The sequence below is a fragment of the Oreochromis niloticus genome, linkage group LG16 (genome assembly GCF_001858045.2).
Source record: "Oreochromis niloticus isolate F11D_XX linkage group LG16, O_niloticus_UMD_NMBU, whole genome shotgun sequence".
NCBI lineage: Eukaryota > Metazoa > Chordata > Actinopteri > Cichliformes > Cichlidae > Oreochromis > Oreochromis niloticus.
The window spans coordinates 6,607,676-6,635,420 of NC_031987.2; the positions used below are offsets into that span (position 1 = coordinate 6,607,676).

At 43.1% G+C, this 27,745-nt stretch overlaps 3 protein-coding genes across 7 annotated transcripts in view; 1 reads left to right on the forward strand and 2 right to left on the reverse strand.

Annotated features, from left to right (window-relative positions):
* bcs1l (BC1 (ubiquinol-cytochrome c reductase) synthesis-like) lies at window positions 1–3,452 on the reverse strand. The gene is made up of 7 exons (XM_019353056.2): window positions 2,804–3,452; window positions 2,574–2,713; window positions 2,039–2,233; window positions 1,622–1,685; window positions 1,360–1,532; window positions 1,057–1,174; window positions 1–410 (listed from the first exon to the last, which is right to left on the reverse strand). The coding sequence occupies exons 1-7, from the start codon at window positions 3,121–3,123 to the stop codon at window positions 158–160; spliced, it is 1,263 nt and encodes a 420-aa protein (XP_019208601.1). The 5' UTR covers window positions 3,124–3,452; the 3' UTR covers window positions 1–157.
* On the forward strand, window positions 3,066–15,833 carry znf142 (zinc finger protein 142). Of its 5 annotated transcripts, none has more exons than XM_003458841.4 (8): window positions 3,066–3,204; window positions 4,806–5,294; window positions 5,395–5,562; window positions 7,526–8,341; window positions 8,437–8,614; window positions 8,797–11,554; window positions 12,626–12,731; window positions 13,157–15,833. In XM_003458841.4, exons 2-8 carry the CDS (start codon window positions 4,811–4,813, stop codon window positions 13,693–13,695), a joined length of 5,049 nt encoding a protein of 1,682 aa, XP_003458889.1. In that variant the 5' UTR covers window positions 3,066–3,204; window positions 4,806–4,810; the 3' UTR covers window positions 13,696–15,833. The 5 variants fall into 5 exon arrangements, with proteins under 5 accessions (XP_003458889.1, XP_005464093.1, XP_025759635.1 ...); XM_005464036.3 differs by lacking the exon at window positions 3,066–3,204 and adding an exon at window positions 3,777–3,914; XM_025903850.1 differs by lacking the exon at window positions 3,066–3,204 and adding an exon at window positions 3,845–3,942.
* plcd4b (phospholipase C, delta 4b) overlaps window positions 15,521–27,745 on the reverse strand; it is a 16,849-nt gene continuing 4,624 nt past the window's right edge. Inside the window, exons 4-16 of the mRNA XM_005464033.4 lie at window positions 26,644–26,872; window positions 26,334–26,463; window positions 25,800–26,031; window positions 24,977–25,178; window positions 24,571–24,715; window positions 23,746–23,898; window positions 20,448–20,597; window positions 18,781–18,943; window positions 18,488–18,604; window positions 17,030–17,208; window positions 16,795–16,927; window positions 16,543–16,692; window positions 15,521–16,167 (exon numbers count right to left, since the gene is read on the reverse strand). Coding sequence (XP_005464090.1) covers window positions 16,076–16,167; window positions 16,543–16,692; window positions 16,795–16,927; window positions 17,030–17,208; window positions 18,488–18,604; window positions 18,781–18,943; window positions 20,448–20,597; window positions 23,746–23,898; window positions 24,571–24,715; window positions 24,977–25,178; window positions 25,800–26,031; window positions 26,334–26,463; window positions 26,644–26,872 — 2,075 coding nt within the window. The 3' untranslated portion in view covers window positions 15,521–16,075. The remainder of the gene's footprint in view (window positions 16,168–16,542; window positions 16,693–16,794; window positions 16,928–17,029; window positions 17,209–18,487; window positions 18,605–18,780; window positions 18,944–20,447; window positions 20,598–23,745; window positions 23,899–24,570; window positions 24,716–24,976; window positions 25,179–25,799; window positions 26,032–26,333; window positions 26,464–26,643; window positions 26,873–27,745) is intronic.

A 27,745-nucleotide genomic window follows, 5' to 3' on the forward strand; every position in this document is an offset into this window, starting at 1 on the left:
TGAGGTTTTGTGTGTCTGTATTTCAAACATCTGAGCAGTCGCATAAATCACAAAAATCAACTCTCTTATGGATCTGTCTCATTAATAAACTTAAACTGAAAATGTTTTTCCATTTCTCTTTATTCGGGCATCAGCGTCCAAATCCCTTCCAATCCTGTCATCCTTTTATTTGAGCAACATTGTCTATCGATCCTGCAGGGTCCATTTTGTGCAGCAGAAAGTGTCCTTGCACCTGAGCAGCACTGATTTCAGAGTGTGTGGCTAAAGCCTGCTTGGCAAAGTGTTCTGCCTCAGAGGCCGGTTCGTCGGGGTAAAATCGCCGGAACATCTGGGTGAGCTGCCAGTGGGTGCAATGCCCGATGTACTGCTTCAGATCAACACGGCCGGGTCGGATGAGCGCTGCATCTAACCTGTGTGCAGATATCATACACAACGCTGGCAGTTAATGGCACTGAAAACACTTCTTATGTTTCACAAGTGAAAGAACAAGTTTTTGTAGCCATGACAAAAAGATTTTAATGTTCATTAAGGAAGCAGAGAGGTGTGGGGAAGATGAGGTGCCTAATGAAGATGATCACACAGGCAGGGACAGACAGGTAGGTGTCCACGGATTACTTTAAGATCTGAAGATAAAGCCAATCTAACATTTGATCATGTGATCAGTTATAGTTTATTATTAATGTATGTAAATTGTCACTATGGATACACGGTCTACTGTGCACATGCGTATCAGACCTGTGTACTCTGATACTGTATCACATTGCACTACTCCTTTGTGCCTGGGCCACTGGTTATGTCAAACCCTGTACTGTACTTATTTTATTGAGGTAGGCTGCTGTACCACAGTAATATCTCAACTTCCCCCTTTCTTTTTCAAAATAAAAACCAGCATTTGGTATGCAGCGCCACCTGCTGTTGGGGTCTTTTATTTTCTTCTAATTCTGTTTCAGTCTCTTCACTGCTTCGTTTTTTTCTACAGCTTTTTACGTTAGAAGCAGATATATCAGTTTATATGTTGGTACAATGCCACTAAACACTCTTGGTTTCCAACAGTACCTGTCTATGAAGTTAGTAGTCATAAAAACTATTCGGGCCTCTGATGAAGCCACTCCATCAAGAGAGTTCAGCAGTCCACTGAAGGTCAGTCGTCCCATTCCCTGATAGGCCAGAGGGTCTGAGAGGCAACAGAAGAAAACACAGCTCAGTGACTTCAAAATTCACCTTCAAACCAGAATGTAACAAATCCGGTCAAATACATCTTTACAGATTGTTTCAGTACTGAATATCAGTACACAGATGAACATCTGTGATGTTTTAAACATGTAAAAAGAAATCTGTTTGATCTGTTTTGCTGCTCACTCTCAGTGGGAAGCAGGTCTCTGCTGACAAAGGCTGCATCGACATCCTCCAGCAGAATGATGCTCTGCTGTGGTGCCACGCTCAGGAGGTGATTCAGGCGGTCGTCCGAAAGTGTTCGGTCACTCAGACTCATCAGACAGATGCTGTAGCCCAGCTCACCAGCCAACGCCGTGCTGAAAAACAGCAAGTTACACAGGCGGTGGTGAGGTTACACGACAAGTATGCAGCAAGGAAAATAAACCCGAATAAAGGATATACTCACATAAAACTGCTCTTTCCACATCCAGGGGGGCCGTACAGCAGGTAGCCTCTTCTGTAGGGAATACCTGCACAGGTGAACAACGACCATCAGCAGAGGATCAATCGCAAACCCCCCCAGAAATTCTTCTATAAAGTAGACAAATTAAAATGTTCGGCAACATTTTTCCTATTAGGTTTTTCTAGAGACCTTCCCTATTCTCCAACAGACTCTGGTAAGGAGTCGGACCGAACCTTCAGCAAAAATCCAAAGGGCACAACCTTTAACGGAAGTGATGTTCATCAATAAAACAATCAGAAAGTCAGCAATGTCAACCAAGAATGGCCAAAGTAACCTGTGAGTAACATTGTCAATATAACTTGATTGTGTTCCTTTAATTTTGGCGATAAAAAATTCCTGTCATGTCCTGTAACATTTTACCTCTATCTGTGTACCATTTGGGATTTCCAATGAAGTCCTTCACGTCATCTACAATCCTTTCGGCAACGCCCACGTCCAGCACCACAGAGCTGAGGGGTCTGCGTCGCCGAGGAAAGCCGAAGGGCCGCCACTCTGCACCCATGGCCGTGTACATCACTGTCCTCCCTTCCTCCTGCTTCAGCGCCAGTTCTCTTGCTGCATAACAGGAATGAAAGCTCAACTAAAAGCCCACTCAAGTATTTTGCCAAGTACAGTTAGATCTGTAAGTATTTTAGACAAAACTTCACAACTTAGCCCATGTACACCACACACTGTACACTGAAATTAAGCTATTAAGGGAGGAAACATCCAGACTTCAAGCAGTTACAGGGTGCAAACATTTGGAGGGATGAGCCTCAAATCCCAAAAGGTTGATTCTGTTCATCTGGACTTGGATGAGCCTCAAAATTCAATGTGATAATTCTGAAAATACAGGTGCAATACAGGTGAAAATCTAAATACTTGCACACCTGACTTTATGTGTTGTTAAACTTACCTTCTTGTAAGATATTAAAGAAGATCTGCCTGTCTCTGCCTAAAGCTGTGAAAGTGACAGACTCCCAGGGAGTTCCAGTGTGCAGATCCACCATCTGCTTCTCCCTGGTCCGCTCCACCCTGATCCACTTCCTCCCATACCTGCAGACCACAACGGAAGTCAGTGTCACAGAGAAAGTGGCCAATCAGATTAGAATACAGGTCTTATAGGTGTAGTGGTATGTGCTATACCAGATGATGTGGTTGCCAGGGCTCGGGTGAAAGTCAAACTGCGTGTGAACCCGTCCGCTCTCGTGGGCCAGGTAGGAGGTCTCCACGCTCAGGTGCTGCGTGTGTTTGGCGTGCTTGGTGATCCAGCTCAGCAGCCAGTTGTAGCTCTTGTCCCTGCTGGGCACCTCCAGAGTGATCATGTAGTGCCTGCGGAAGAAGATCATCCCCACCTGAGCCCCTTTCCTGGCAAGCGCCAGAGCTGTCCCGACCCCGACCAGTCCGAAGCCGGCTCCGAAGTACGGGTTGTCCTTCAGGCCGTCCAGAAAATCCGACAGGGGCATGGTGACGGCTGCTGCACTGAGACTCTAGATACCCCCGCAAAAGGAGCTCATCTGAAGACCTGCGCAGTCCAGTAAATAAAGGTTATCGGTCTTTCTTCGTATCCTGACAGCTGCTTGTAGGCTGGAAATAAAACAATTTAGCGACAGTTAAGGCTAGCTGACTGGCTAAATTACGATGATTGCTTTGTTTTTTCCCTCTGACTTCATCTCTCACAACTGCCACTGGTGACTTCATTCATTCTCGTGTTTAAACCTTCATTCAGCCACATAAAATCTCCACGCGTGCAATGATGCTTCTGCACGGCGACCTTTACTACACTTCCTGTGTTTGATGGATCCCGTTCCGACTTTCCACTGGCGCTCACAAACAATGGTTCCTCCGCCTTAGTAGTCCATTATTATGCTCACCTAATTTTGCTAACCTGTTAAGAGAATAACTACGCAACGGTGGTTAATGCACTTTGTGAATTTTAGTTTAAACGGCTTGAACAGCAACAGCGATGAAAAGCTAACAGGGACGCAAAGACTGCGATGAGCGTCACAAGAAGCTGACGAGCGTTAGCTCAGCTAGCATTAAAAGCGATGTTATTGGCGTGTTTCAGTCAGTTTATATTATTAATAAGAACGAGGAAAACTCCAGCTGCTGTAACTTACTGTCAGCTAAGGGATTTCTATAACAGGCAGTCAGTAAAAGTGGATTCAATGAGGCAGACAGTGCAGCCTTGCGGTTAAACACAGCTGTTGATGTTTTGTTTTTCGGATTCAAAGGACCGTGGAAACCCGGGCAGTAGGTCTGACTCTGAAATTCATTTTCTGCTGTAAGCACCTGCAATTTAGTGCATGTAACCGTGTATCTGTGATGTGTCTTATTACAGTTAGCACTATTGCAATAACTTCATCAGTATGAAAGACCACTGTGTACTATCACAGTTATATTAATATCTGTATGTCATTAATTCTCTCTATATATCATCCCCGATTAAAGGGTAAGTTATATGCTTGATTTATAAAATAGTGGGGACATTTGGTATGGTAGGACAAAAGTCTGAGGGTTTTCAGCTTGAAAAGTTCGGGTGTTTTCAGTGCATTTCCAGCAACTATAATCATATCAGTACCATCAAGATACCACTTTATTCCAGACTTTTTTATCTACATGCACAAAGTATATATCAAAGTCTAATACTGAGTTGCTGGGCAGGAGGAAAAGAGGAAGACCACAGACAAGACTCATGGATGTAGTGAAGGAGGACATGCAGAGGGCTGGTGTGACAGAGGAGGATGTAGGTTCTACTACGTTTGTACATGTTGGGAATTAATATCCCATATCATAGTTCAGGAGTGAGATGATGGAAATGGAACAAAAGAAAAAGCAAACCCATAATAATGTTTGATTAAAAAACAAGGTTCTGAATAATATAAAAACTAAAAGCAAAACAGGAATTCATAAGAGTGCGAGAAGGACAAAGAACAGACAGCCCAACACCGAGAACGAACAGGAGTACACACATGGAGTGATTGGTCGTTAAACACAGATGTGAAACTAATGAGCTGATTCATACAGTCAGAAAGGACGGAAAAGGACAGGAATGTTAGAGTCTGATGTTTAACTTGTGCGTGTTTACCCTAACATGATATTAAATTGTTATTAGTGTGAAATTTTAAGGCTTTGCTCTTTTTTTCAGATACAATGGAGACGATAGATTATCGTTGTGAAAAATGTGGACAGAGATTCTCAGACAGTGGCGTGTTTGTCTCTCACCCCTGTTCACAAAGACAAATCGCTCCATCCAGTAAAGTGCAGCTGGACAGATTCAAGTGTTCTCGGTGCACTGAGGTCTTTTCCAAACCAGCTGCTCTTAAACATCACTTTAAAACCAGCCACAGTGACCCAGACCTGACAGGCCCATTCTCCTGCTCTGAGAAAGGCTGCCACTTCAGTGTCTCGGACCGTAACGAGTATCAAGCCCACATAATATCTACACATGGCCTCACTCTTGTTCCCTGCACCTACCGGGCTTGTAAAGCGTCATTCCTCACACAGGCTGAGATGGAAAGCCATCGGAAAGGCCACATGCCCTTTGGCTGCTTTCACTGCCAGTTTGTCTCTCAAAATGCTAAAACCCTGAGTGGCCACCTCTTGGAGCACAAACATCTGCCAAATATTGCTCAAGGTAAGCGGGCCCTGCAGGGAGGTGGAACTCTCATACCTTCAAACCTTAGCAGTAAGATGGAAATTATGATTTTACATGTCCTTTATGCACCTTTTCTTAGTGAATGAGCAGGAGCCAACACTGATGGGCTCTAAGGAAAGCTGCCTGTCTGAGGTCAGCGTGTCACAAAGAAAAAATCCAGCTTGTGGGCTGGAGGAACAGCCCGAGAGGCCAGGTGGCATGAAAGACACGACTTTAGCAGGAGATGCTACATCAGTGCCATCCAAAGGTAAGAACACCTATTATCTGCTTAGTGGATTATGATGGTGACCACCGTAATCAGCTACAACATTAAATCTGACAGTCTGCTTGAACACCGTGGCTCCTGGCACTCATGTGGAAGTCACTTTGACATGTATCTCCTAATTCGGATACATTTGATTTGTATAGTACCAATTGGCACTTTATACACGAGTCAATGATCCTACAGGTTGCAGACATTTTCACTAGATAGAGCTTTAGCCAGATGTAGAAGTCATCAAGTAACACCTAACTTTCAGAGTCTTTCGGACCTTTTTCACAACACTTTCCAGCCAGCAGTTTGGCAGTGTTGGCCAGGTCTTTGCCCTTCTCCAAAAGGGTTTCCTCCCTCTTATTTCAGCACCAGTAAGAAGCCCTTTCTGACACTTCCCCATTCTTTGGACAGTTCTTTCCTCGTTAGGGTCCTTACTTCTACTTTCCAGTCTGATTAAGGCAGAAATCTGTCAAATAACACTTCTACACTGTTGTCCACCCATATGTATACATATATGTATACATACATATATATATTGCTTTTTATTTATTTTTTTTCCCTTCGTTGTATATTGTTTTCTCTTCTTTACTTTTGGACCTTTGTGGTCCAGCTACCCAATTTCGCTGTGCAAGAAACTGCACAACGACAATAAAAAGCTCTAAGTCGCTAAGTCTAAGTTGCTGGTTCTTTGTTATCTCACCTGCTTCTTCACACCCCTCCCCTGCCACTGTTGGTTCCACCATTATGAATTTCTTCCCTCCAGGAGACCACATCATCATCTATTCTGAGATTGGTGTTGACCTTCATCCTGCTGTCCTAGTACGACAGGTTCTGCCTGATACTGGCCTGTGCCTCTATAATAAAAATGATGCTTTTCAGTTGCATTTTTCTTTTGGCTCAATATCCTTTCCTGCTCTATGACCTCCTAAAGTGCTGTTACCACTGTTTATACTCTAATTTTGCTAATGTTCCTCTCTCTCCACATAACTGGTTGACTGGTCAAGTTAGGATGTTATAAGCTTATTTAAGTAGGAAGGAAATGCTCCACCCTTCACAGTTCAAGTCACGTGATGGCACTTCCTCAAAGATTTGTAATTCTTCCTAGACAAAGCCAATGATGCCTCACGAGACAATATTTGGCAAAAGTGGGGGAAAAACTCTGTAACAGGAAAAGTCCTCCAGTAGACTGTAAAGGGAAAGAGGAGAATGAGAAGAAAAATGTACAGTAGATGGACAACAAATGAAACTATGGTAGAGTAGGCAAACATTAATGACATGCAATAGTAGTACACAAACACAGGAGTGAAGATGTGATTGAAACATTTAGTTGCAAAATTGAGGAAAGGTTCAGGTCCACCCTGTATAGCCTTAATTTAAAGGTTCATCAGAAAGGAATGTCCAAAGGCTGCTCTTAAAAGTAGATGTGGTCTCCTGAATGCAAACCAGAAGCTAGTTTCATAGTAGACCAAATCTTGATGGCGGCAACCTCCCCAAGCAGGACAGTGACCCCTGTCATATCACAAAAAACTGCAGAGCTCATGGCTTTCCTGAACTCCAGAGTCCTAAATCCTGTTCTCAATGATCCTCCTGATATGTGCTGGAACAATTCTGATCCAGAGAGGCCTTATCTTGTAATCTCAAAGTTGTTGCCAAAGTCACAGTACAGACACCCGCTGGAGTCCCACATCAATGCCCTGAAAGCTAGGAGCTCTTTTGATGCCACAAAAGAGACCTACAAATTATTAGACAGATGTTGTGAGTGATTAATGTCCATCACAAGTGGTTTATTACAAAAGACATCTCTCATTACTGTTTAACATGACATAAAAGATCTGTTCTTTAATCAAAATGATGGAGAGAAAAAAATACAGCAAAATATAAACTGTAACAAAGACAACCCTTTATTCTTGTAAACCTATATTTAAACTAACATTTTCAATTTGTTTCTATCTAACAGAGTACCTTGCAGAGGGATCGGAGCACATCTATCGCACCCACACCTGCCCCAAGTGTCGTCGCTGCTTCAAAATGCGCTCTCACCTCCAAGAGCACCTTCGTTTGCATTTCCCCGACCCAAGTCTCCAGTGTCCCACCTGCAAGCGTTACTTCACCAGCAAGAGCAAGCTGCGTGTTCACAGGCTCAGAGAGGCCGGTGAAAAGATCCACCGGTGCCACTTGTGCGAGTATTCCGCCGTGGAGAGGAGCTCAATCCGGCGCCATCTAATCAGCGTGCACGCCGGAGATGGCGAAAACGGTTACAGCTACATTTGTCCGACCTGTGGGGGAAGCTTTCACCTGAGCAGTGCATTGAAGGCTCACATGAAGTCGCATAACATCCTGTCTGACAGCCAACCCTTGGCCTGCTTCCAGGAGGGTTGTTCTTTCCAGAGTTCTCATCACAAAGACCTCATTAGACACTCTGCCGAGGCACATGGAGTCAAAGCAGTGGAATGCCGTCATCACGCCTGCGGCGCCCTCTTTAAAAGCGAGACGGACATGGAGGATCACTATCGGACGCACCTTGCCTATCACTGCTCGGAGTGCGATTTCTCTTGCTCCAATAAAACAGTCTTCCTCCAGCACCAGCGGCTCGGTCATGCAGGGCCTGAAAAGCTCAGCTGCGACTTCTGCTCCTTTGTCACGTTCAACCCCGTGGAGTTTGAGCAGCACCTCGGGCATTTGCACGCCAATGAGAAGATCCACCGCTGCTCTCAGTGCAGCTACGTGACCTCGCACAAACGGGGTTTGAAGCGGCACATGCTCATGCACAGTGGTGAGGATGGGTTTGGTCATGTGAATCCTGCCTTAAAGTCTGGGCATTTCTCCCTTTTGACACGATAACTCTTAAACTTGTTTTTCCTCTTTAAGGTGAGAGGCCCCACAAGTGCAGCCTGTGTGAGTTCAAGTGCCGAGATGAGTCCTACATGTCCAAACACATGCTCACTCACTCAGATGATAAGAACTTCATGTGTGCCGAATGTGGATACGTCACCAAATGGAAGCACTACCTTAACGTCCACATGAGGAAACACGCAGGGGACCTCAGGTATGCACTCGAGGTTTCTCACACATCTTTGTTATATTTTAATCTTGGATCTGTTGTGTAATCTGAGTTTCCTAAGAGTGCAACGCCAGAATGCACAGCTGTGGGTCTTTAAGGTGGGGAACAGTGGAGGTGGAAGAAGCATTGTTGGTTCTAGATTCAATACTTCCTGTTTCCTCTCCTAGGTATCCCTGTGATCAGTGTCCATATCGCTGTCACCGCATGGACCAGCTAAACAGCCACAAATTACGGCACCAAGCCAAATCACTCATTTGTGAGATCTGCGCTTACGCCTGCAAGCGCAAATATGAGCTTCGCAACCATATGTTGGCCAAACACTCCGGAAAGGACAGACAGTCGGCCGTGTTCAAGTGCAAATACTGTACGTACACCACCTGCTACCGCCAGGCGCTTCAGAATCACGAGAACTGCAAACACACCAAGCTGAAAGAGTTTCGCTGTGCCCTCTGCTTCTACTCCTCCTTTAGCAGCATCAGCCTCTTCCTTCACAAGAGGAAAACCCACGGGTACGTGCCCGGGGACAAAGCGTGGCTGGACAACTACGCTGCAAAGGAGAAGGAGAGGAGCTCGGCTGAATTCATGCAGGATTTTTACAACAAGCCTTCAGTTACTCACAAGCTGCCAGAAGGACCTCCACCTTCTGGTGCTCCTGAAGGTCAAAGAGACAAAGTCCTGCCTGACCACGATGGCAGCAGAGAAACGTCTCCTGCTTCACAACCTGAGGAAGTTTTTGATGTTGTTTCTCAGGAGACCATTACAGAAAGCCTGACGCCCATCGGCAGTCCTGAGGAATACTGTACCCTCGTTCTAACTGCACTCTCCACCTCTGACTTTCAAACCCCCTCTGAAAACTCTGCAAGGGCTCCTACTTTAGATTCTAACAGGCCCGAGGCATCACAAGTAAAAGCAGACCTCTCATCAGAGGAACATGATGAAGATATACATGATAGCTACGAGCCTCTAAATAACACAGCTGAACCGGTTGAGCCCGGAGACTGTCAGACACCTGACAGAAACTGTAAAACAATCAGTCCCACTTTTCCACCTGAGCACAGTCAGCCCTTACAATCTGAGGTGCGTCTGAATGCTATGAAAAAGTACGACAAGGACCAAGCAGAGGCCATGGTTTTAGAGGGACGGGTGCAGATGCTTGTGGTGCCAGCTGAAGGTGTTTACCGCTGTGAGAAATGCTCTTATGTCACCTGCAGAGAGAGCGCTTTGAGGAACCACTGCCAAGCTCTGTGCCACCGCAGGATGAAGGGCCACAAGTGTCAGGCCTGCGGTGCGCAGTTCAAACAGAGGCGGGGCCTCGATGGCCACCTTAAAAAGAAGTGCCCAGCCCTCCCACGGAAAACAAGGACATTTGTAGGCATTTCAGAAATAAGTGTGGCTCCAAAGGAGAGCTGTACTGTAGATCAGGAGGGATCCAATTCAGATCAGACAGAGCAAAATAAAATTTCCACTCATCCTGAGTGTACATCTCATTCTAAGACCTTTGTTACTGATGATGCTGCTACATCCAGTGCATCCGAAAACCAGCAAACCGAAAGTCAGAAGAAACTGATCTCCAGTAACAAACAGCAAAAGTCCCTTTATAGTAAAAAAGGTGGGAAATTCAGATGCAAGCTGTGCAGCTTCTCATCCGTCAGGCTCATAACAGTTAGACGGCACCTCTCGACCTGCAGACGAAGATTCAGGAAAAGGGAGAATGAGACCAATTCAGAAGCAGGTGATGAAGGTGGGAATGAGTCAATCAAAGAAAGAGAAGAGCTGGTGGAGAAACTCGACGAAGACCTTGTAAAAGTTTCTAAGAAACGTCAAATTTTTGGCTGTCCAAGCTGTGCATTTAAGTGCAGTCAGAAGAGAGCTTTGGACAGCCATGAAAGAAAAGGCTGCATGAGGCCCGGTGAAGTACAGTGCTCTCTCTGTTCATTTGTAGCCAAATCTAAAGTTTCTTTGACCCGGCACAGTTTATGTGTTCATCGCAAGGTAAAGTTCGGCGCCGCCAAACCCAAACGTCTGCACTGCCAGTACTGCACTTTCAGCTGCAAACAGCAGCGCTGCATGACGCAGCACATTGCACTCAAACACAAAGGTGCACGACCTCACCGCTGCCGCTTCTGCCCCTTCAGCACCACGCGGTGCTACCGCTTGGAAGAGCACGAGTCTCTTCACACAGGTGTCGGCCGTCACTGCTGTGACGTGTGTGACAAAACCTTTGGGGCGGTGACCAAATTGCGCCAGCACAAGAGACGCATTCACGACAAACGGCCCACGCACTTCTGCTCGTTGTGCGACTTCAGCAGCTACACGCTCGACGACGTGAGACGCCACAACCGCAGGTGCCACACGGGGGAGCTGCAGCATGTTTGCACCCACTGTGATGCTCAGTTTAGCTCAGAGGTCGCTTTGAGAAACCACTGCAAGCGTGTGCACCAGCTCCAGGTGTGTTTCTCATGCAAGCAGTGTGACTACACCTGCAGCAGCGACATCACACTGAGGGCCCACCAGCAGAGCAAGCACCCCCAGGTGAAATGCAACACCTGCCAGGAGTCATTTGAAACTAAGGAAAGCCTCGAGCTTCATCAGAGAGCTCACCTGGCACATCAGTGTCACGTGTGTCCCTTTGCTACCAAAACGAGGCAGCTGCTGGCTCAACACCTCCTGAACGAACATGAGGAGGGACCTGCGGAGGACAAGGCACTAAGGTGCAGCACCTGCCAGTTTGCTTGTCACCATCAGCTGGTCCTGGAGCAGCACCTCCGCTCGCACGGAACCAAGCGCTTGTACAAATGCACCGACTGCCAGTACTCGACCAGGAACAAGCAGAAGATCACGTGGCACATTCGCATCCACACTGGGGAGAAGCCTTACAGCTGTGAGGAGTGCAGCTACACCTGCACCGATCCATCGAGGCTGAAGGTACCAAACAAGCTTGTTCCAGCAGCTGTGTCTGAGAGAGGACCCTAAATATGCAAAGCAACTTTATTACTAAAAAAACAAATCAAACAAGCAAAGCAGTCTGGAGAGTTTGTTAGTACAACTTAAAGGGTTAACTTGGACTAAAACAGAAGCTTGGAAAACAGGAGGGTGAACAAACCCACAAGTGGGCAAAAACTGAGGGGAGGAAGGAGCTGAATGTAGGCTGGGGATGGATTGGATTGAAGTAATAGCCAGTAATGATAGGCTAGGTGAGGACAGAAACCACAGCAAGACATCAGAGAAAACCAAAACAGGACTAACTAAAATATCAAATACAGAGACATTACACGGCACGTTAAACAGAGGCAGTGGAGCACAAAAGTATCTTAAAGTTGAGACAGAGAAATGGCGAGGAAACTAAAAACACAAAAGGAAATAAAAATAATAAAAACAAAAGAATTAAAAACGTAATTTATAAATGGTGGCGTGTACTTTCAAGCAGGATTTAGGCTCCAGGTATCTTCACAGTTAAACTTGGCTTTTCCGTATTATGAAGATGTTCATTTCATGCCAGCGTACATCAACGTGGCATCTTTTGCTGCAGAAATAATGTGATCTGGAGCAGGTTATGTTTGAGATTGGAAGTCAGCAGGTTTACTGACCAGTCAGTTCCCTGGAAGATGGCGTCATTTGTAGCTAGAATCATAAATCTGGGTTAGTATAGTTTGAGTTAGTGAAATGATAAACATTTCATTTAACTATTGAGCCTGATTTTGATGTTACGCTCACAGAAGCCAGATGAGTTAAATTTGCTTTATAGCACAGAACAGGACCAAGAGCAGTAAACGGGACCAAAACATACTAAAAACTAAACAGGTATCTGTAAGACGACAACAAAACCGCTGAGACCAGCATGTTAAAAGTTAAAGTTAAAACCAAAGAACGATGGCAGAAGCGTTTACAGTGTCTCTGGTTTTGTAGTTACTTATTGAGGCTCATTTTGAGTCTTTCCATGAAATGGAGCACAATTAAAGCAATAACAGGTCCTTTTTATTTTTAATGTTTTTATAGCTTCACATGAGAGTTCACCAAGAAGAGAAGAAGTACCTTTGTCCGGAGTGCGGCTACAAGTGCAAATGGGCGACTCAGCTGAAATACCACATGACCAAGCACACAGGTATCAGACGTGGCTGTTTTCACCCCTAAAAATACACCTGAAGAGCTGCTGTTGGAAGATGAGGCGTTACATTTATTTACCATACAGCTCAGGGAGATATGACTGAACACAAACACAAACTGACAGTCCACATGTTTATCTGATGTATCCAAACTGCATACTGGATAGTCTAATTTAGGGGTGTCAATCATAAGGCCCAGGAGCCAGAATCAGTCCTGCAAAGACTCCAATCCAGCCCACTAGAAAGCTTTGGAAATTCCCACATACACACAGTCAGTTAAATAGCTCCATCTAGTGGTCAGGGGTTAAAATACAAACGTCTCCTGCAGAAAGACATAAAGTGAAAGTTTCTAATATAATGTTGCATTATGTCTAAGTTATATAGTGATTTGGTTACACTTTTAAATAATGTTTGTCGTCTGCAGGAGAGAAGCCGTACGCCTGTGATGAGTGCGACTACCGCACTAACAGAGCAGACGCTCTCCGCGCACACTGCGACACGCAGCACTGTGATGTGCGCCCTTATGTTTGCGAGAAGTGCGGCAAAGCCTTCAAGACTAGCTTCATACTGAAGACTCACCAGCGCCAGCACAGCGATGATCGGCCATACACGTGCGGGTTGTGCCCGAAGGCTTTCAGGTGGCCGGCGGGTCTCAGACATCACTACCTGTCTCACACCAAGCAGCAACCTTTCAGCTGTCGCCACTGCTCCTACAAAGCCAAGCAAAAGTTCCAGGTGGTCAAGCATCTGCAAAGGCATCATCCAGACACGCCAGCAGAGGACGGTGTGGTAAGAGACTCAGAAGCTGGAGGCTTCACCCTGAAGGAGGCTCTAGAGGGGACTCTGGATAAAAGAGCAGAAGAAGCAGCCAATGAGCTGCTTTCACCAGCCAATGAGGTACAGGAGGTCACTGAAGAGGTCGAGCCAGGAATAAACCCTGAAGAGAGAGAGAGTAACTGGTGACATAGCTGGTAAATGCTGATGTTTGATTAGTTGATTTTAATGTCTTGCCAAGCCTAATAAGACTCTTAGTACACATATTAAGAGAGAATGTAAAGACGGGTCATTTCTTTGAAAAATAAACAGTTCTTTATATCTTGTGATAATTTCCTATAATCAGAATATAATTGTATTAAATAGAAAATCACCATATGAGATGCCACAACTGTGCTGCCAGTCCAGAAACTCTTAATAATCCAAAATAATTGTTTAAAAAATTCAACACAAATAAGAGAAATGGAAGCCCGGGAAAAAACAAACAAAAGAAGAAAACCAAGATTCCTTAAAAACAAACTCATGAAGTCAAGGCTGAAAACAGGACTGCTAGGAACTCTTAGCTTAATAAGCAAAAAGCAACTGAGGAATAAAGCTGCTGCTGATGAAGGAAAATGAGAGAGAGAGAGAGAGTGCTTTTTGTGGTTTGCTTTGGATGCGATAAGGATGGATGAGAGAGCAAACAGCAGCTTAATGAAAATGATAAAAAAAAATATGAAAAACGTGATGACACAGACGTGCAGGGTGATTGCAAAAGAAAATGCAATAAATGATTTTTTTTCTAAGGCTGATGTTGGCCTTTTTCTTTTCCCTTTTTCTAACAGCTCTTTTTTTTAATTATTTGCAAACTGAGGGGACCGCCTGCTGTAGTACTGAAAGCTAACTCGGCAGTCCAGGCTCTCCTTTGTCTTTTTTATTAAAGTTTAGAATGTTTCCTGGGTGACACTCTTGGTCCACTTTAGCAATTTTATTGCAGTCATGCTGAATCAAATCAAATCAAAATTTATTTCTATAGCACATAATAATAAAACAAAGTGAATGGGTGCAGAAATTCTCAGCACTTTCCCCTGACATCGACGTCGTTCGGATGGCAACATCCGTTTCTCCAGACCTCTATATATTGTTCAACATCAGCGGTGTCCTTACAGGTGTAAAAGTTACGCCCTTCTATGTGCACTAGACGCACACCTACATACATCACAGATGCTGTTGTGTGGATCCTTGATTTCTAAGAGAACCTCAGTGGTGGAGAAGCTGGCCGTGTTTCTGGTTTAAGAGTTTTCCCTTGAATCTGGTTGCAGTGATGATGCCGTTCAGAGGATTTCCTGAGCCCCTGCAGTGACTTCCATCACAGAATCAGGTCTGAGAATCTTTTAAACATACTGTGTCAAAGAAAATAAAATTCTTTTCAATTCTATGCTCTAATTTTTAATGTTGAACTATCTGAAAACTCCTCGTTAACACAGTGGTGAACCTCTTCACATATTTACTCAGAAAGACTCAGACTCTGAGTTGCTCCGTGTGTTGGCACAGGTAAACCTAAATACCTGCAAAATGTTCCACCAGGTGTTTTTTTTTTAAAAACACGTTTTTCATTTGTACCATTACCTCTGAAATATTTTGCATGCAAAGAATAATTTTTTTTAAATTCTCAGTTTTGACATGTTGAGTTATTACAGTTTTCTGTTAAATGCTGGGTTTCTTATACTTAGCGCCTTTGAATCCACTTCAGGTTCCTATGTCAGTTCTTTCCGGGTACTCTGGAGTCCAAGGACATGTATGTTGGGATAACAGCTGACTCTGAACGGGTCATACGTGTGAATGGTCTGTCTCTCTGTGTGTTAGCCCTGTGACAGACTGCCTACCTGTCCGGGTTGTTCCCCGCCTCTCACCCTGTCCCAGCTGGGATGGATAAACAACTGTTTGCAAGTGTTTGGGTTCTGTTTAATTTACATTTTAAGAAGTTCCCCAAATTTCTAGAAACAAGGTTGGAAAAAAATGAACAAGCCACAAATGTTTCTGAACAACTGAATTTCACGCACAGGTTTTTAACCACTCAGAAAATTACATACAAAGACATATTTACATTATACACAACATGGCCTTGTAGAACATTCATTCATTAATTAGAAATAAGTCATTCATGCAAAGTTGTGAGTATATTTCTGGATGTTTAATACTGAGATTTGTCTTTTTTCCCCACATCTAAACTTTCAGTACTGTTACAGATACTTTGACATTCTCTACATGCTGCAGTCTTTTGTTTTACTTTCACATCCATCACTTAAAATATTTTTTTAAATTTCTGGAATGTAAAGTTGCATATATTGGACTTAAAAACCTAAATAAATAGTACTGCATGGACTAGTTAATCTTATTTCTTGGTTAAAAATTATAGATTGGGTTAAAAAAGATGCACTCCACGTTGTCACTGTTTAAAACTCAAATTATGCTGATTTCTGAGGTGATCTGTTCCATGTGGTTCAGTGTGACAGTATCATTTAGCTTCGGCAGATCGAAGTACTGCTGCATGTCGTCCTTGTGACCACATCTGGCTTCTCGTTGTCCTTCATGTGAGCTCAGAAATGCTGATGTTAACAAAGAGCGATGAGGGCGGGATAGCTGTTCCATCCTTAGACAGCAGATGTATGTGACGATATCCTGGAAAAAAGAAGAATTTCAAAACAAGTCTCAAGGCACTTTTTAATGCTAGAAAAAGAGCTTCCGAAAATTAGAGACAAAAAGCCCAACGGTGTCCATTACACGGCCTGAGGGCCAGAATCTGCTTACCAAGATTCCAATGCATTGAATGGTTTTGGAAAATATGAAATCCAAAGAAGGAGGGCTTAAACTTTGGACTATTTTTTTACAGTTTTACAGGCTTATTGTTGATGATGACATCACCCATGGCCTGAGACACCCCAAAAGGTTTGGAATATCATGAGGAGAGCAAGGCTAGTTAGTTTGTGTGATGCAGTCAAACTCGAGTCTTCTTGTACTAAGAGGTAACACTGGGGCTCTGCGTGCCCTGCTCACCTGGTTGGATGCACGTGAAGGGCAGAGTGTACTGTCCAATGAAGTCATTCCTTGATGCTTTGTCATAGTCCTCCACCACAAAGCGAACCAGCGCCAGCTCAGGGGTGTGGATGGTGAAATCTAGAGTTTCATTCCACACGGGGTTAAACCCTGCAGGAGTAGGGCAGCAGAGGAGTGAATATAACCAACTGGGATCGACTTTATATCCCAAATTTGTCCACTGAGTGGTCTACGTGTTGAATACTCAGTCACCATTGTTGTTAATGTGGCTGGTCTCGTCCTTTGCCTGGTCCTGTGGTACTCCATGGATCTCCACTCGCACTAGTGGGTCAACAATAGAGCCTTCTTTCTGGTTCACCTTTGGCAGTTGTTGCCCGCTGATCACCTGATAAACATGCAAGCCATTTTAGCATACTTTACCTCTAACACCACGTCTCAGATTTCCACACTGGAGGTAAAATAAACAGATTTTTATAGAGCTCTGTACCTGTATGGATAGGCGGAGTGGTTTGTACCCTTCTCGCTCCTCAGGTTTATCCGGACTGAACTGAGTGTTCCCATCTCTCATGAAATCGGGCTTTATGACGTAGCCGCAGCAGCCATTCTGCCTGAACAACCCATCGTTCAGATCCATTTCCAGACCGGCTGTCTGGAAATTCAAAGCCACTTTGGGAAAGAGGCAGACAATCATTCGATTAACTTTTTTTTTTTTACTGAATTGCAATCTAGCATAATTTCCCAGAGTCTGTAGAGCTGTCAGAGTTAATGTGAAAAGGAGCACAGCAGACGGGCTTTCATCCTAAGCAGATACCATCAGTGTGAGCACTTGTGACAGGAACCATCTGTCCTGTCAAGCATCTTTAGCCGCCTTGATGGTGTTAGATACCCAGCACTTAGCTCTAACTCGTCTAAAAATAGGGTTAGGCTGAGGAACAAGACAAAGGTGAATCCAGTTACACACAGGTAAGGCATTCGGGGCAGGGCACACAGTCACAAAGGAGGAAGTAAAACTGAAGCATGGCATGAAAACATGATAACAGACAGGATGTGAGAGGAGACAGGGGAAACAAAAAGAGGGAAACAGCAGAAACTAAAAACACAAGAAGAAAAAATGAAGAACTCATAATAACTGAAGCTCCCCCCAAAAAACAAGAATTCAACAACTTAAATACCAAAACATCGGTGACGTGCAAGCTCATCCGATTCACCATTCATCACAATTCACACATTACTGCCGGTAGAACGACAAATGTGATGCTGACCTTGAATATAGTTTAGTTGAAGACCCATTAAGTGATCAGTGTGTGTATCCAAGTTTGATTAAATTCTGACCAGTACTATAGGACAGATGCACGACAGACGCCACGCCTAAAACTCAACAATACATCAAGACCTTAAAAACATCATTACCAGCATGATAAAAGAAAACCATGAAACTGTGACGAGGAAGCCAAAGTTTTTCATCTGGTAAAAATTTGAAATATATATAACTAGTACTCATTTACCAAATCCACCTGCAGATACAAATAACATAACCTGAATTTTTGACAGAATGGTCAAGCATTACAGAAACGACTCCCCACCTTTTAGCACATGTGCTGACACCAGTGCAAAAACGTTCCTCGTGTTTGAACTTCTAAACTATCAGTAATGCAATTTTCTGGATGCACTAAACCAAAAAACATCACACATATGGTGACTAGCAAATATTATATTTGCCTACAGGAAGAAAATCCCAGATAATGCTAATGCTTTTTTGTAGCAGCATTTCTGATCAATATCATCAGGCGTTCTTACACTGTGTAAAATAAGGAGGTCGTACTTAACCCTAATGGATATTAGATCTTGTGCTTTTGGGGAGTATCAAGCCGGCACACCGGCACACCGGTTTTGCACTTGCGGTGATTTCAGATTTTACACCAGCAGAGGGCGAGCTTGTCCTCACCTATCTGACAGCCCATGCTCCACATGTCCTGCGGGTTGTAATTGGATGAGTCTGTCCTGAGGCCGCTGGGGTACGTCCTGCTCAGCTGCCGTGTGTTGTACTGCACAAAGTCCGTCCCTGAGGAAATGTTTGAAGAGAAGAAATGCAATAGATTTCTACAGCATAGATATCTCTACGTACTTCTCCACCTTTAAGTCAGATACAGTTTCAAATATTGTAATACACATGTGTGGCATGTCAAAATCATTTATTATTTATTTATTATCTGAGGGATACACTACTCCTTCGTCTACCTGCTTCCTTAGCGAGCTTCTTGGCCTTGGATTCAGAGAATGAGGAGATCTCGTAGCATTTGGCGTGTGAACGGGCGTGCTCAAAGCCGCCAAAGTGCACGCTCTTGCAGTAAACCACCAGGTCCGACAGCTCCCTGGACATTTTGGATTTTGCTTTAGACTTCTGCAAAGAGGCAGCATAAAAATGTAAAATCAGTCAACAAAGCTCAAAACATCAGTTTAAACATTCTCAACATGCAAGGTAATTAAAGGTGACACCCTAACCTTGTGCATTCAGCTAACCTTAATACCTGTACTATGTAATATTTATCAGCCAGTCTAGTGCATTTTAATCTATACGGTAAGTATATTAATTATTTATTTAATATCCATTTGTGCTTGCCAGAAAAAGTGGTCGCCTAAAAACTGAAGATTTTTCTATTTTATTTAAAATGAATATATATTTTTATTTAAGACATGGCATTTGTGACTCAGTGTGGTAGGTCCAGTGTTTATTGCATTTACACAGAACATTTTCAAACTCTTTTTACCCAGACTTTTCGTAAGGTCTTTTCAATTTCACGAAGATATTGGACAAATTACTGGCTAACTACTATTTATTCACAGCCCTATTTTTGACATTATTTTAGTTGTATGTGTAGTATATGTAGAGTATAGGTCTAGCTACTTTTAGTTTCTTTACCAGCTTTTCATCTATATGAACAGGAGGATACAGAATAATAAACTGCTTTTTCTTATTTTCTAACATGTGTATGCGGATACTTGGGTTAAACATGGACACTGTTTCAGTGTGTGTAAGTAAACTCTGTGACCTTTGACCTTGTGATGTCAGAGAGAGGCAAGATATTTCTAAAATGATCATCCCCAGGAGGGGCAACCAATCAGAATAAAGGCTCTAACCTCCTTGTGGCTTCAAGGGAAAGTAACAAAAACAATATGCTTGTGACAGTTGATGGACTGTAGAGTCTAAAATAGGAACAAAGAGCTAGAAATTTTATTCGATTTATATAGCACCACATCAGAACAACAGTTGCCTCAAGATGCTTTATATTGTAAGGTAGAGACCCTACAATAACAGAGAGAAAACCCCAACAATCAGGCGATTCCCTATGAGCAAGCACTTGGTTACAGTCAGAAAGAAAAACTCCCTTTTAAAACTATGAGCAGAATATATAAGTTTTAAAAAATGTGATTAACTTACATTTGGTCTCTCTCTCGTTGACTCTTATGGATTAATTGATTTATTTAAGCCACAAATAATTCCAGTTATTCTCTCACTGCCTCCAAGGTTGACACATTAGTAAACTTTAAGTGTAAAAATTACCACATCTTAAGCACTGCTTTGAAGATAATATAGTCCCTTCACATAAAGTGCAGGCTGAGAAGAAGACTGGAAGTTGTGTCTCACTTAAGTGCATCTCGTATTGGCCTGAAATATCTGTTTCCTGTTTCTCTTTCACTATCTCCCATCATTAACTCTTGTCTCGCCTCTGTGTCTCTTGAATCCCAGCCAAGTTTCCTGCCTTCCTTTACTATCAAGCACCATCCAATCCTGCCTTGTCCTACTATCTATACAGTTCCCTTTCTCTGCTCTCTATCTGTTTTAATTCCCACTTTGATATGAACTATGGAAACACAGAGAGAAAGTAGTTACTGCATCCATCTACCTTTTCAGGTGAATCTTCTGTCGAAGCCATCTCAGCATCGCAGTTGGCCATCTCTTCCTCATCACTCACTTCATCTGTACAGGTTTCATCGAGATATTCTTCTAGACCACCGATCTTCTTGGCTTTTAGCAAAATCTTGCCCTTCAGTTCCTGTAATGAAGACATATGGGAGCATGTCCACTTATCCACGTCACCTTCTGTCTTTTTCTTTTAATTTAAGTGTTTAAATGAGGAAAACTGTTCACTTGGATTTGCCGTTAGAATGTGGGAACAATGAAAAGGACAAAGTAACTGAAGACTAAATTTCTGTCTTTCATACTCAGACTTCTAATAAAGGTGTTCCATATTCTTGTACTTTATTGTAAATGCATCAATGTGCCCCCTTTTAAGTGGCTAAATCCTCAGTGGGATTCTTCACAGCCATTACTTTAAGCTAGCATTGATTGTCCTGAGTGCTTTAATGGAGAAGAGTTTAAAAGTTATACAAGTACTTTCAGTCTGTGTGTGGGATGGATAATAAGACACAGGCTGACCATTAATCTTTAAAAAGTTACTGAATTTTTAATAGTCATCAGGTTTTCCCTCCGGTTAAATCGTCAGGGTGTTGTCCAAAAACATTTCAATCCTCTCGGCTAAATGTAGCATAACTGCTAAATGAGTTAAGGTTTAAAAAAAAAAATCACCAAAACTGAAAATTTTCCTTTAAAAATGCAAAATGTTAGCTTAATATAAAAGTCACAGCTGAAAGAAAGAAAAGGAGCCATGCTTGTGGTTTTAAACCTGTGCTTTCAGCTATGGACTGATTCTCATATAGCGCTTTTCTACTCTCCCGGAGTACTCAAAGCACATGCCTCATTCACCCATTCCCTTCAAAATTCAAGTGCAATCTAACCAACATTCACATACATTCACACTCTGATGGGAGCATCGGAGAGCAACATGGGATTAGTATCTTGCCCAAGGATACTTGGCATGCAGATTGGGGAAGCCAAGGATTGAGCCACCAACCTTCCAGTCATTAGCTCATCTGCTCTACCACCTGAGCCACAGCTACCCTGCCAATGCTAATGTCGCATTAGAATTAGTGACGGGAACTGAGAACTGAGAACCGATCATTGAAGAGAACCGTTCCCAGTAGTTCACTCGTATGAAATTGTTAGTCTGCTTGCCTACTGATCCTGCTTATTGTTTCCACTTGTACCCACATAGCAGACGGGTCTGGCCCGAATCTGGTGTCAAGCCGGCACTCCTGGCTGACTTCTGGCATGGTAAGTGGTATGTCATCCAGATATGGGCCAGGCCTGGCGTAGATGGCACTATTTATGTGATGGCATACCACATCTGGGCTGATTGTGGTTTGGTTTATGTGGCCCAGGCTCATAGAAAACAGGTCTGGCCTGGATCTGACATCAAGCTGGAACTTCTGACTGACTGGTGTCACGGCAGGTTGTATGTCAACCACATGTGGGCCAGGTCTGGAAATGATGGCAATATTTATGTTTCTATTTTAGTTAGAAGATCCTTATGCCATGTTGCAATACTATACTGCGATGGTAGCCAACGTTTCAAATGCAGGTTTGACAGGTTTGTGAGTGTACACTTTATCCAAAACCTAGTGACGGTTTACTCATCCTTGCCAGTGGGTGGCTGAAGCTCAGGAGGTAGAGCAGGTCACCTACTGATCGGAAGTTTAGTGGTTCGATCTCTGGCTCCTCCAGTCTGCATGTCTGTGTATGAATGTAGTTAGGAAGCACTCAGTTTAGAGAAAGTGTGTGATTGGGTGAATGTGGCATGTTGTATAGAGCACTTTGAGTAATCCGGGAGAGAAGAAAAGCGCTATAAACGAGTCAGTCCATTCACTGTCTGAACAGTTTCATCATGTTACTTTTGCACCATTATGTTCCGGCACATGTTGTTATTACATGGCTTGATTAAGGTACACATTAGACTGACATCTGGGGCCAGAGGTGAAACTGTTCTGGGCCAGCACACCAGTGTGTCTGCAACTGGCCTTGTGCTGGTCCATGTGTGGGCCACCTCTGGCAAACCAGATCTGGGCCGTCATTCTTTGCGGTATGCGGGCCATGTGTAAGCACATTGTGTGGGCCAGATCCAGGCCATACCAATTTTGCTATGTGGGTACTTGTACTACAATCAGCTGATTTTAGTTCATGTGCCAGAGGAGGAAAATGCTAGAGCAGTTCACAGCATAGATATGGACATTTATTTTTGTTCCACAAAATGATGACAATCTCTTTAATATGCTGCTTAGCGAATAGCGATGATGACTCTCACAGAAGAGCTAATGAGAATCAAAAAGTGATTTCGATATAATGTAATGATAATGGAATTGGAATCACTAAATTCTTATGAATTTCCATCCCTAGTAGCACTGTTGCTCCGAGAGTATTTGGACTATCGACAGCTTTTATAAAGGCTGCCATGCCAGTACTTTCCACATCACTTCACAACCTATCCTCCTCAGAAAAACAGATTATTCAACCACAGCCTGAATGTTAAAAGAGCGCTGGCTGGGAGGTGGAAATGATTATAGCAGAACAGACAATCGAGAAAGGAGCAGAAATGACAAAGGCAAGAACAAGACGGAAGTATCTTTTAAAATGGAACAAAAAGTGTCTAAAAGACAAAGAGTCAAGGAATGTAGATGGTGAAGGGAAACAGGAAAATGAGCATAACAAAAGAAACAAATATCACAAAGACCATGACAGGATCCTTAAAATGTTTGAGTTCTTTATACTGAGTACAAGTGGAGATAAAGGCAGGATGGAAATTTATGGTTCTTTTTAGAGGTTGATCCACCTTTTTTTCAGACAGAAGAACTGAGAGCTGAGAGCACTGAGGCCCACTGTTAGACAAATATGCATTATTTTTTAGCTGTGAATCATGCGAAACTTCTCTGGTAGACTCCAAAAATAAAAACATGAAGCTGGAACAGAATTATTGCAAATACTTGTGACCATGTAGTCTAGGAAGCAGAGAAGTATTTGACATTTTATAAATGCAAGATTACCAGTTCAGTTCCAGGTCCAGGATTTTGGAGCCTCAAGCTTTGAATTTGATATCTATTGCTTCTGAAATAAATCCTGCATTCCTGGACGTGTTCATTCTTTCAATCTGGCCACAAATTCTCATCTTTCCTTCCTCAGAAGTCCATTATGTTAGAGTTTATCTATTCTTTTATATGTCTGGTGAATGACTGAATGATTGAAATAACCTTTGCGTTTAATATGACTATTACATGATAAATGTTCTCATGGTTTAACTGACAGATTCTGACCTGTGGAGATGGAAGCTGCTGAGGGACCTGTCCATCCAGCAGGGTGGTCTGCAGCATGTCCCCCAGGATCTGTCTCAGGTACTGGGCCATGACCTTCTGCTGCTCCACACTGCAGTGATTCTCAATCGATAGGATGACAGGGAACTCAGACGCCTACCAAACATATAAGATGCAATATAGTTACAATGAACAAGAGACTGTTTTGCCTGCTTTAAAGTAGCAAATGTCTCTGCATGTGTTTTAACACTGTTGAGCATAAGTTTCCACATTCCAGATTCCTCATCACATCTTCCTATGAAGCTGCGTAGGAAAGTTTGAGCAGGATCAAGCAGAGACGCATTAGAAATTCCTGGTTGTTTTCCATGTGGGTCACTCAGCAGGAGAACATTGGATTCCAGCGGCAGGGAAAGTTACTAACTGAATGTGAGCTTTACACTTTTCTGGGTGCACAAACACAGTCCTGTAAATTATATCTGCAGAAATAAACACATTGTTTCCATTACTGTCAGTAGAGACTGTTTTGGATTTATCGGATTGTTTTTGTGTTGGACTGAGGTTCGCACAGCCCAGTCAAATACATTAGGGGTTAGTGGAATTTAATTAGTGTTCATTAATGGCTTCATTAGAAGGAAAGACTCCCAAATGTGCTGGACAATCAGAAGAGCACAGTAACCTGATCTCTTAGTTTCACTGGAAATTATGCAAAGAGCGGCTTGTGTACAGCATATTAACAGTAAGTGGGAAATTGTTTATTGATCAGTGGGCTGCAAAGCTAAAAAAAAAACAGGTACATTTAGGTGAAGCAGTGCTTCATAAGCTGCTCACCCTGAAGGCGTATTCCTTAAGCGTTGAAATGACGTCCTTAAAGAGGATTTTTGAAGTCAAAGTGTGACCGTGATACACGACAGGATCCTCATCATAGCCGTCCCAGCAATCCACTTCTACACAACGGCAGCCTCTCTTCAGAGCCCTGCACACACACATACAGCCAACCTCTGAATTCTTCTGTTTCAGCTCCTTTAACTCTTAACCTGTCATCACCACACAGCCAACAGGGCTGCAGTGAGTCAGGATCAAAACATTCCCACATTAAAATGTTACAATAAACAAAAATTAAAAAAGGTTCACAGTCTAATACAGAAAAACTGTTTTGGTCTATGTAGCTAATCTACCACTTTGTGGCAAGTGTATGAAGTTGTGTGTGTCTGTGGTGTATCCGGGTTGTCCTCACTGAATGTAGGCCTCCAAACTGCTCTGTCCCCGCAGCTGGTCCTCCAGTAAGTAGGTGTTGTGTGAAGAGGAGATGAAGTAGTGGCTGAGCGGTTGACTCATGTCCTGGTAAAGGTCCTGATGCTCGGGTTTGAATATGGAGCCCTCCTGGGAGCACAGGTACATCTGGAAGCCGTCTAAGGACATGGCGCCCTGCTTCTTGGCTGCACAGAGGTAAAGACAGGGAAACTGTTCTTCAGAATCAAACAAGAATAAATCTTGTTTGAAGCATCTTCATGGTTTGCACTTAGGGTGATGTTAAACCCATCTGCAAACAGCAGAGTGTCGCAGCAGACATTAGCTTCCTTTTTATATCAGTTTTCTTGTGATTTCATATTATTTTCTTTTTTTGTTTAAATTCTTTTATTATCTTAGTATCCCATCAACCCCGACTGCCACCCCTTCCCGAGCCTGGTTCTGCCGGAGATTTCTTCCTGTTAAATGGGAGTTTTTCCTTCACACTGTCACCAACTGCTTGCTCATGGGAGGTTGTTTGATTGATTACTGTAGAGTCTTTATCTTACAATATAAAGCACCTTGTAATAATAATAATAATAATAATAATAATGATAATAATAATGCAGTAACCTATTTCTCCTTGAACTGGGTCAATACCATTTTAGCTTTCTCTGGTTTTATTTACAATAAATACTCTAAAACAGCTTGTGTGTGTTCCTGTTATTACAGAAAACAGGTGTGGCTGTATTTCATAGCATTTGTGCAACAATCCTGCGCTTCCTCAGGTGCCAGTCTCTAGATGAGGGTGCAGTGTGTCACCTCATTACCTGTCTCAGACGGCTCGTAGCATTCGATGAGCTCCTGGGCGTGCTGGGTGCTCTGCTCTCCCTCGTGCTGCTCCACACTCAGGAAGCTTTCCAGCTCCTCCAACATCAGCTTCTCTCCATCTTCAGAGTAGTCCTGGAACACCTTCCACACTTCATCCCTCTGCGTCAGCATCTTATAGAAAAAGACAAACTGCTCGATTTCCAAAGAGCCGCTCTCTGACTTATCAGCCATCTGAGGAGAAAAAAGAAAAAGTCTCTTACTTGTTGTATATTTAGAGTTTATTTTCTTCTAATAGACATATTTTTTGTATAATGTTTTGTAATTTTCTAAGTTCAGCAAACTGAGCTGAGCTGTACCTACGATATATTAATTTCTAATCCCTTCCTTGACCCGAACACTGCAGCAGCTAATAATTAATTAACCATCAACATCTCACATCTAAAAATGCTGGAGAAAAGCTCTGAATCCTTCACGAGTCTTTTAAGGGAGCTGAAATCATAGCTCGGGGTTAATCGCTGATTCCTTCGTCTTACCGTGAAGAGATGAAGAGCATGGTCCTCATTCATCTCTACATTCATCATCTTGAGCAGCTTCTTCACTTCTTTGAAGTTCATCTTCCCGTCTTTGTTTTTGTCAGCTTTATGAAACCAGTCCAAGACCCACCTGAGGACACGCTGAGGAAAACGCAGATCTAACATATAGCTGAGTAAATGTTTTTAAACTTCAAAAATGTCCTGCTAACTTCAGAGGGAAAGAAAAAAAGGTTAAAAGCAGACTACTTGGAGCTTTGTTTAGACATCTGCTAGTGTGTCTGCCAGAATAAACACCACAGTTAAAGGATACTGGTCCAGCCTCTCCTTCTCGTCCATTGTTTGAGTTTTGTGAATCAGCTTGCGCACACCTTGGATCCAGGCCTGGGCCTCATCTGGGGACTCGGCCACGAGGTCCAGATTTCCCTGGCGGCCGTGAAACACCAAGGTGAAGCAGAGTTCAGCAGGGAACTCCTCTGCAATGCTTAGCAGGACCTCAGACTGATGTCCTTCACGCACTGCTTCCAAGTCAGTCACCGAGACTGTAACATGATCATCACATGGAGGAAGCTCAGTGTTTCGAGGTTTACACTGATGCATTTCATATGTCTGAGGTGTGTTGTGAGATCTTGAGCTACAATGAGCTGAGTTCCTCTCATTCTGTTTCAAACAATAACTCATTTCTAAAGCAGACGGATGTTCACCACACTGACAATTCTTGGGACTTTGCTTTTTTTTTTTTAAATAACAAATATTCTCACTTTTAGTTGAGCCCGAGCACTTCGACCCAGCTTGTGAAACATTGCTGGAAACCCCTCATGTTTTACTATAGCAAGAAAACCTACAAACTAATTTGTATATGTTGTCAAATATACTTCTTAAAACAAAAGAATGGTGGAATGGGTTAAACTTGGATTGTGGAGGTCAGATGGTGTATCTCTACTGTATCATCCATCAGGGGGAAACAGCTCTTTAATTTAGATGTCGGGCTTATTCTTAGTTTGGTTTTTTTTATAAGTAATTACCCAACCTGGTTTAGCTATGATGCTGCAAAATGTCATGTGGACAAAATGCAGCCTAAAGGTCATCAGGTGGTTAGACATGGTTTACAGCAGTCAGACTGTGGGATGTGGATGACCACTGGGGAAATACTGAGTTTAGCAAGAAAAATCTGAACGAATAAATTATGAAATTTTCTTTTTCTAATTGCAAAATTGGGACATGCAAAAAAAGGTTTTGAGCACATTCTGATGGGTTTGGCCCAGATGTGGTCCAAATGTCATGAGGTGGGCTTAAAATTATAACAAGCTTCTGTGGATGCAGATGTGGCCCTTAGTACCACTGCGCACCTGTCATTTGGCCAATATGTAATGGGCCTGTGGCTGAATTGTGCTGTCCAGACAGCATTGTCACTA

What these genes read in the sequence shown, in the direction of transcription:
- bcs1l (XM_019353056.2), bottom strand. Translation starts at nt 3,123, where the DNA reads ATGCCCCTGTCGGATTTTCTGGACGGCCTGAAGGACAACCCGTACTTC. An exon ending in TGTGGAAAGAGCAGTTTTAT is followed by an intron (nt 1,533 to 1,621) that starts GTGAGTATATCC and finishes GCTGTTTTTCAG; the next exon opens with CACGGCGTTGGCTGGTGAGC. An exon ending in AGACCTGCTTCCCACTGAGA is followed by an intron (nt 1,175 to 1,359) that starts GTGAGCAGCAAA and finishes GTTGCCTCTCAG; the next exon opens with ACCCTCTGGCCTATCAGGGA.
- znf142 (XM_019353053.2), top strand. Translation starts at nt 4,070, where the DNA reads ATGTCATTAATTCTCTCTATATATCATCCCCGATTAAAGG. An exon ending in ATATCATCCCCGATTAAAGG is followed by an intron (nt 4,110 to 4,805) that starts GTAAGTTATATG and finishes TCTTTTTTTCAG; the next exon opens with ATACAATGGAGACGATAGAT. An exon ending in CCGATCCATCGAGGCTGAAG is followed by an intron (nt 11,555 to 12,625) that starts GTACCAAACAAG and finishes ATGTTTTTATAG; the next exon opens with CTTCACATGAGAGTTCACCA.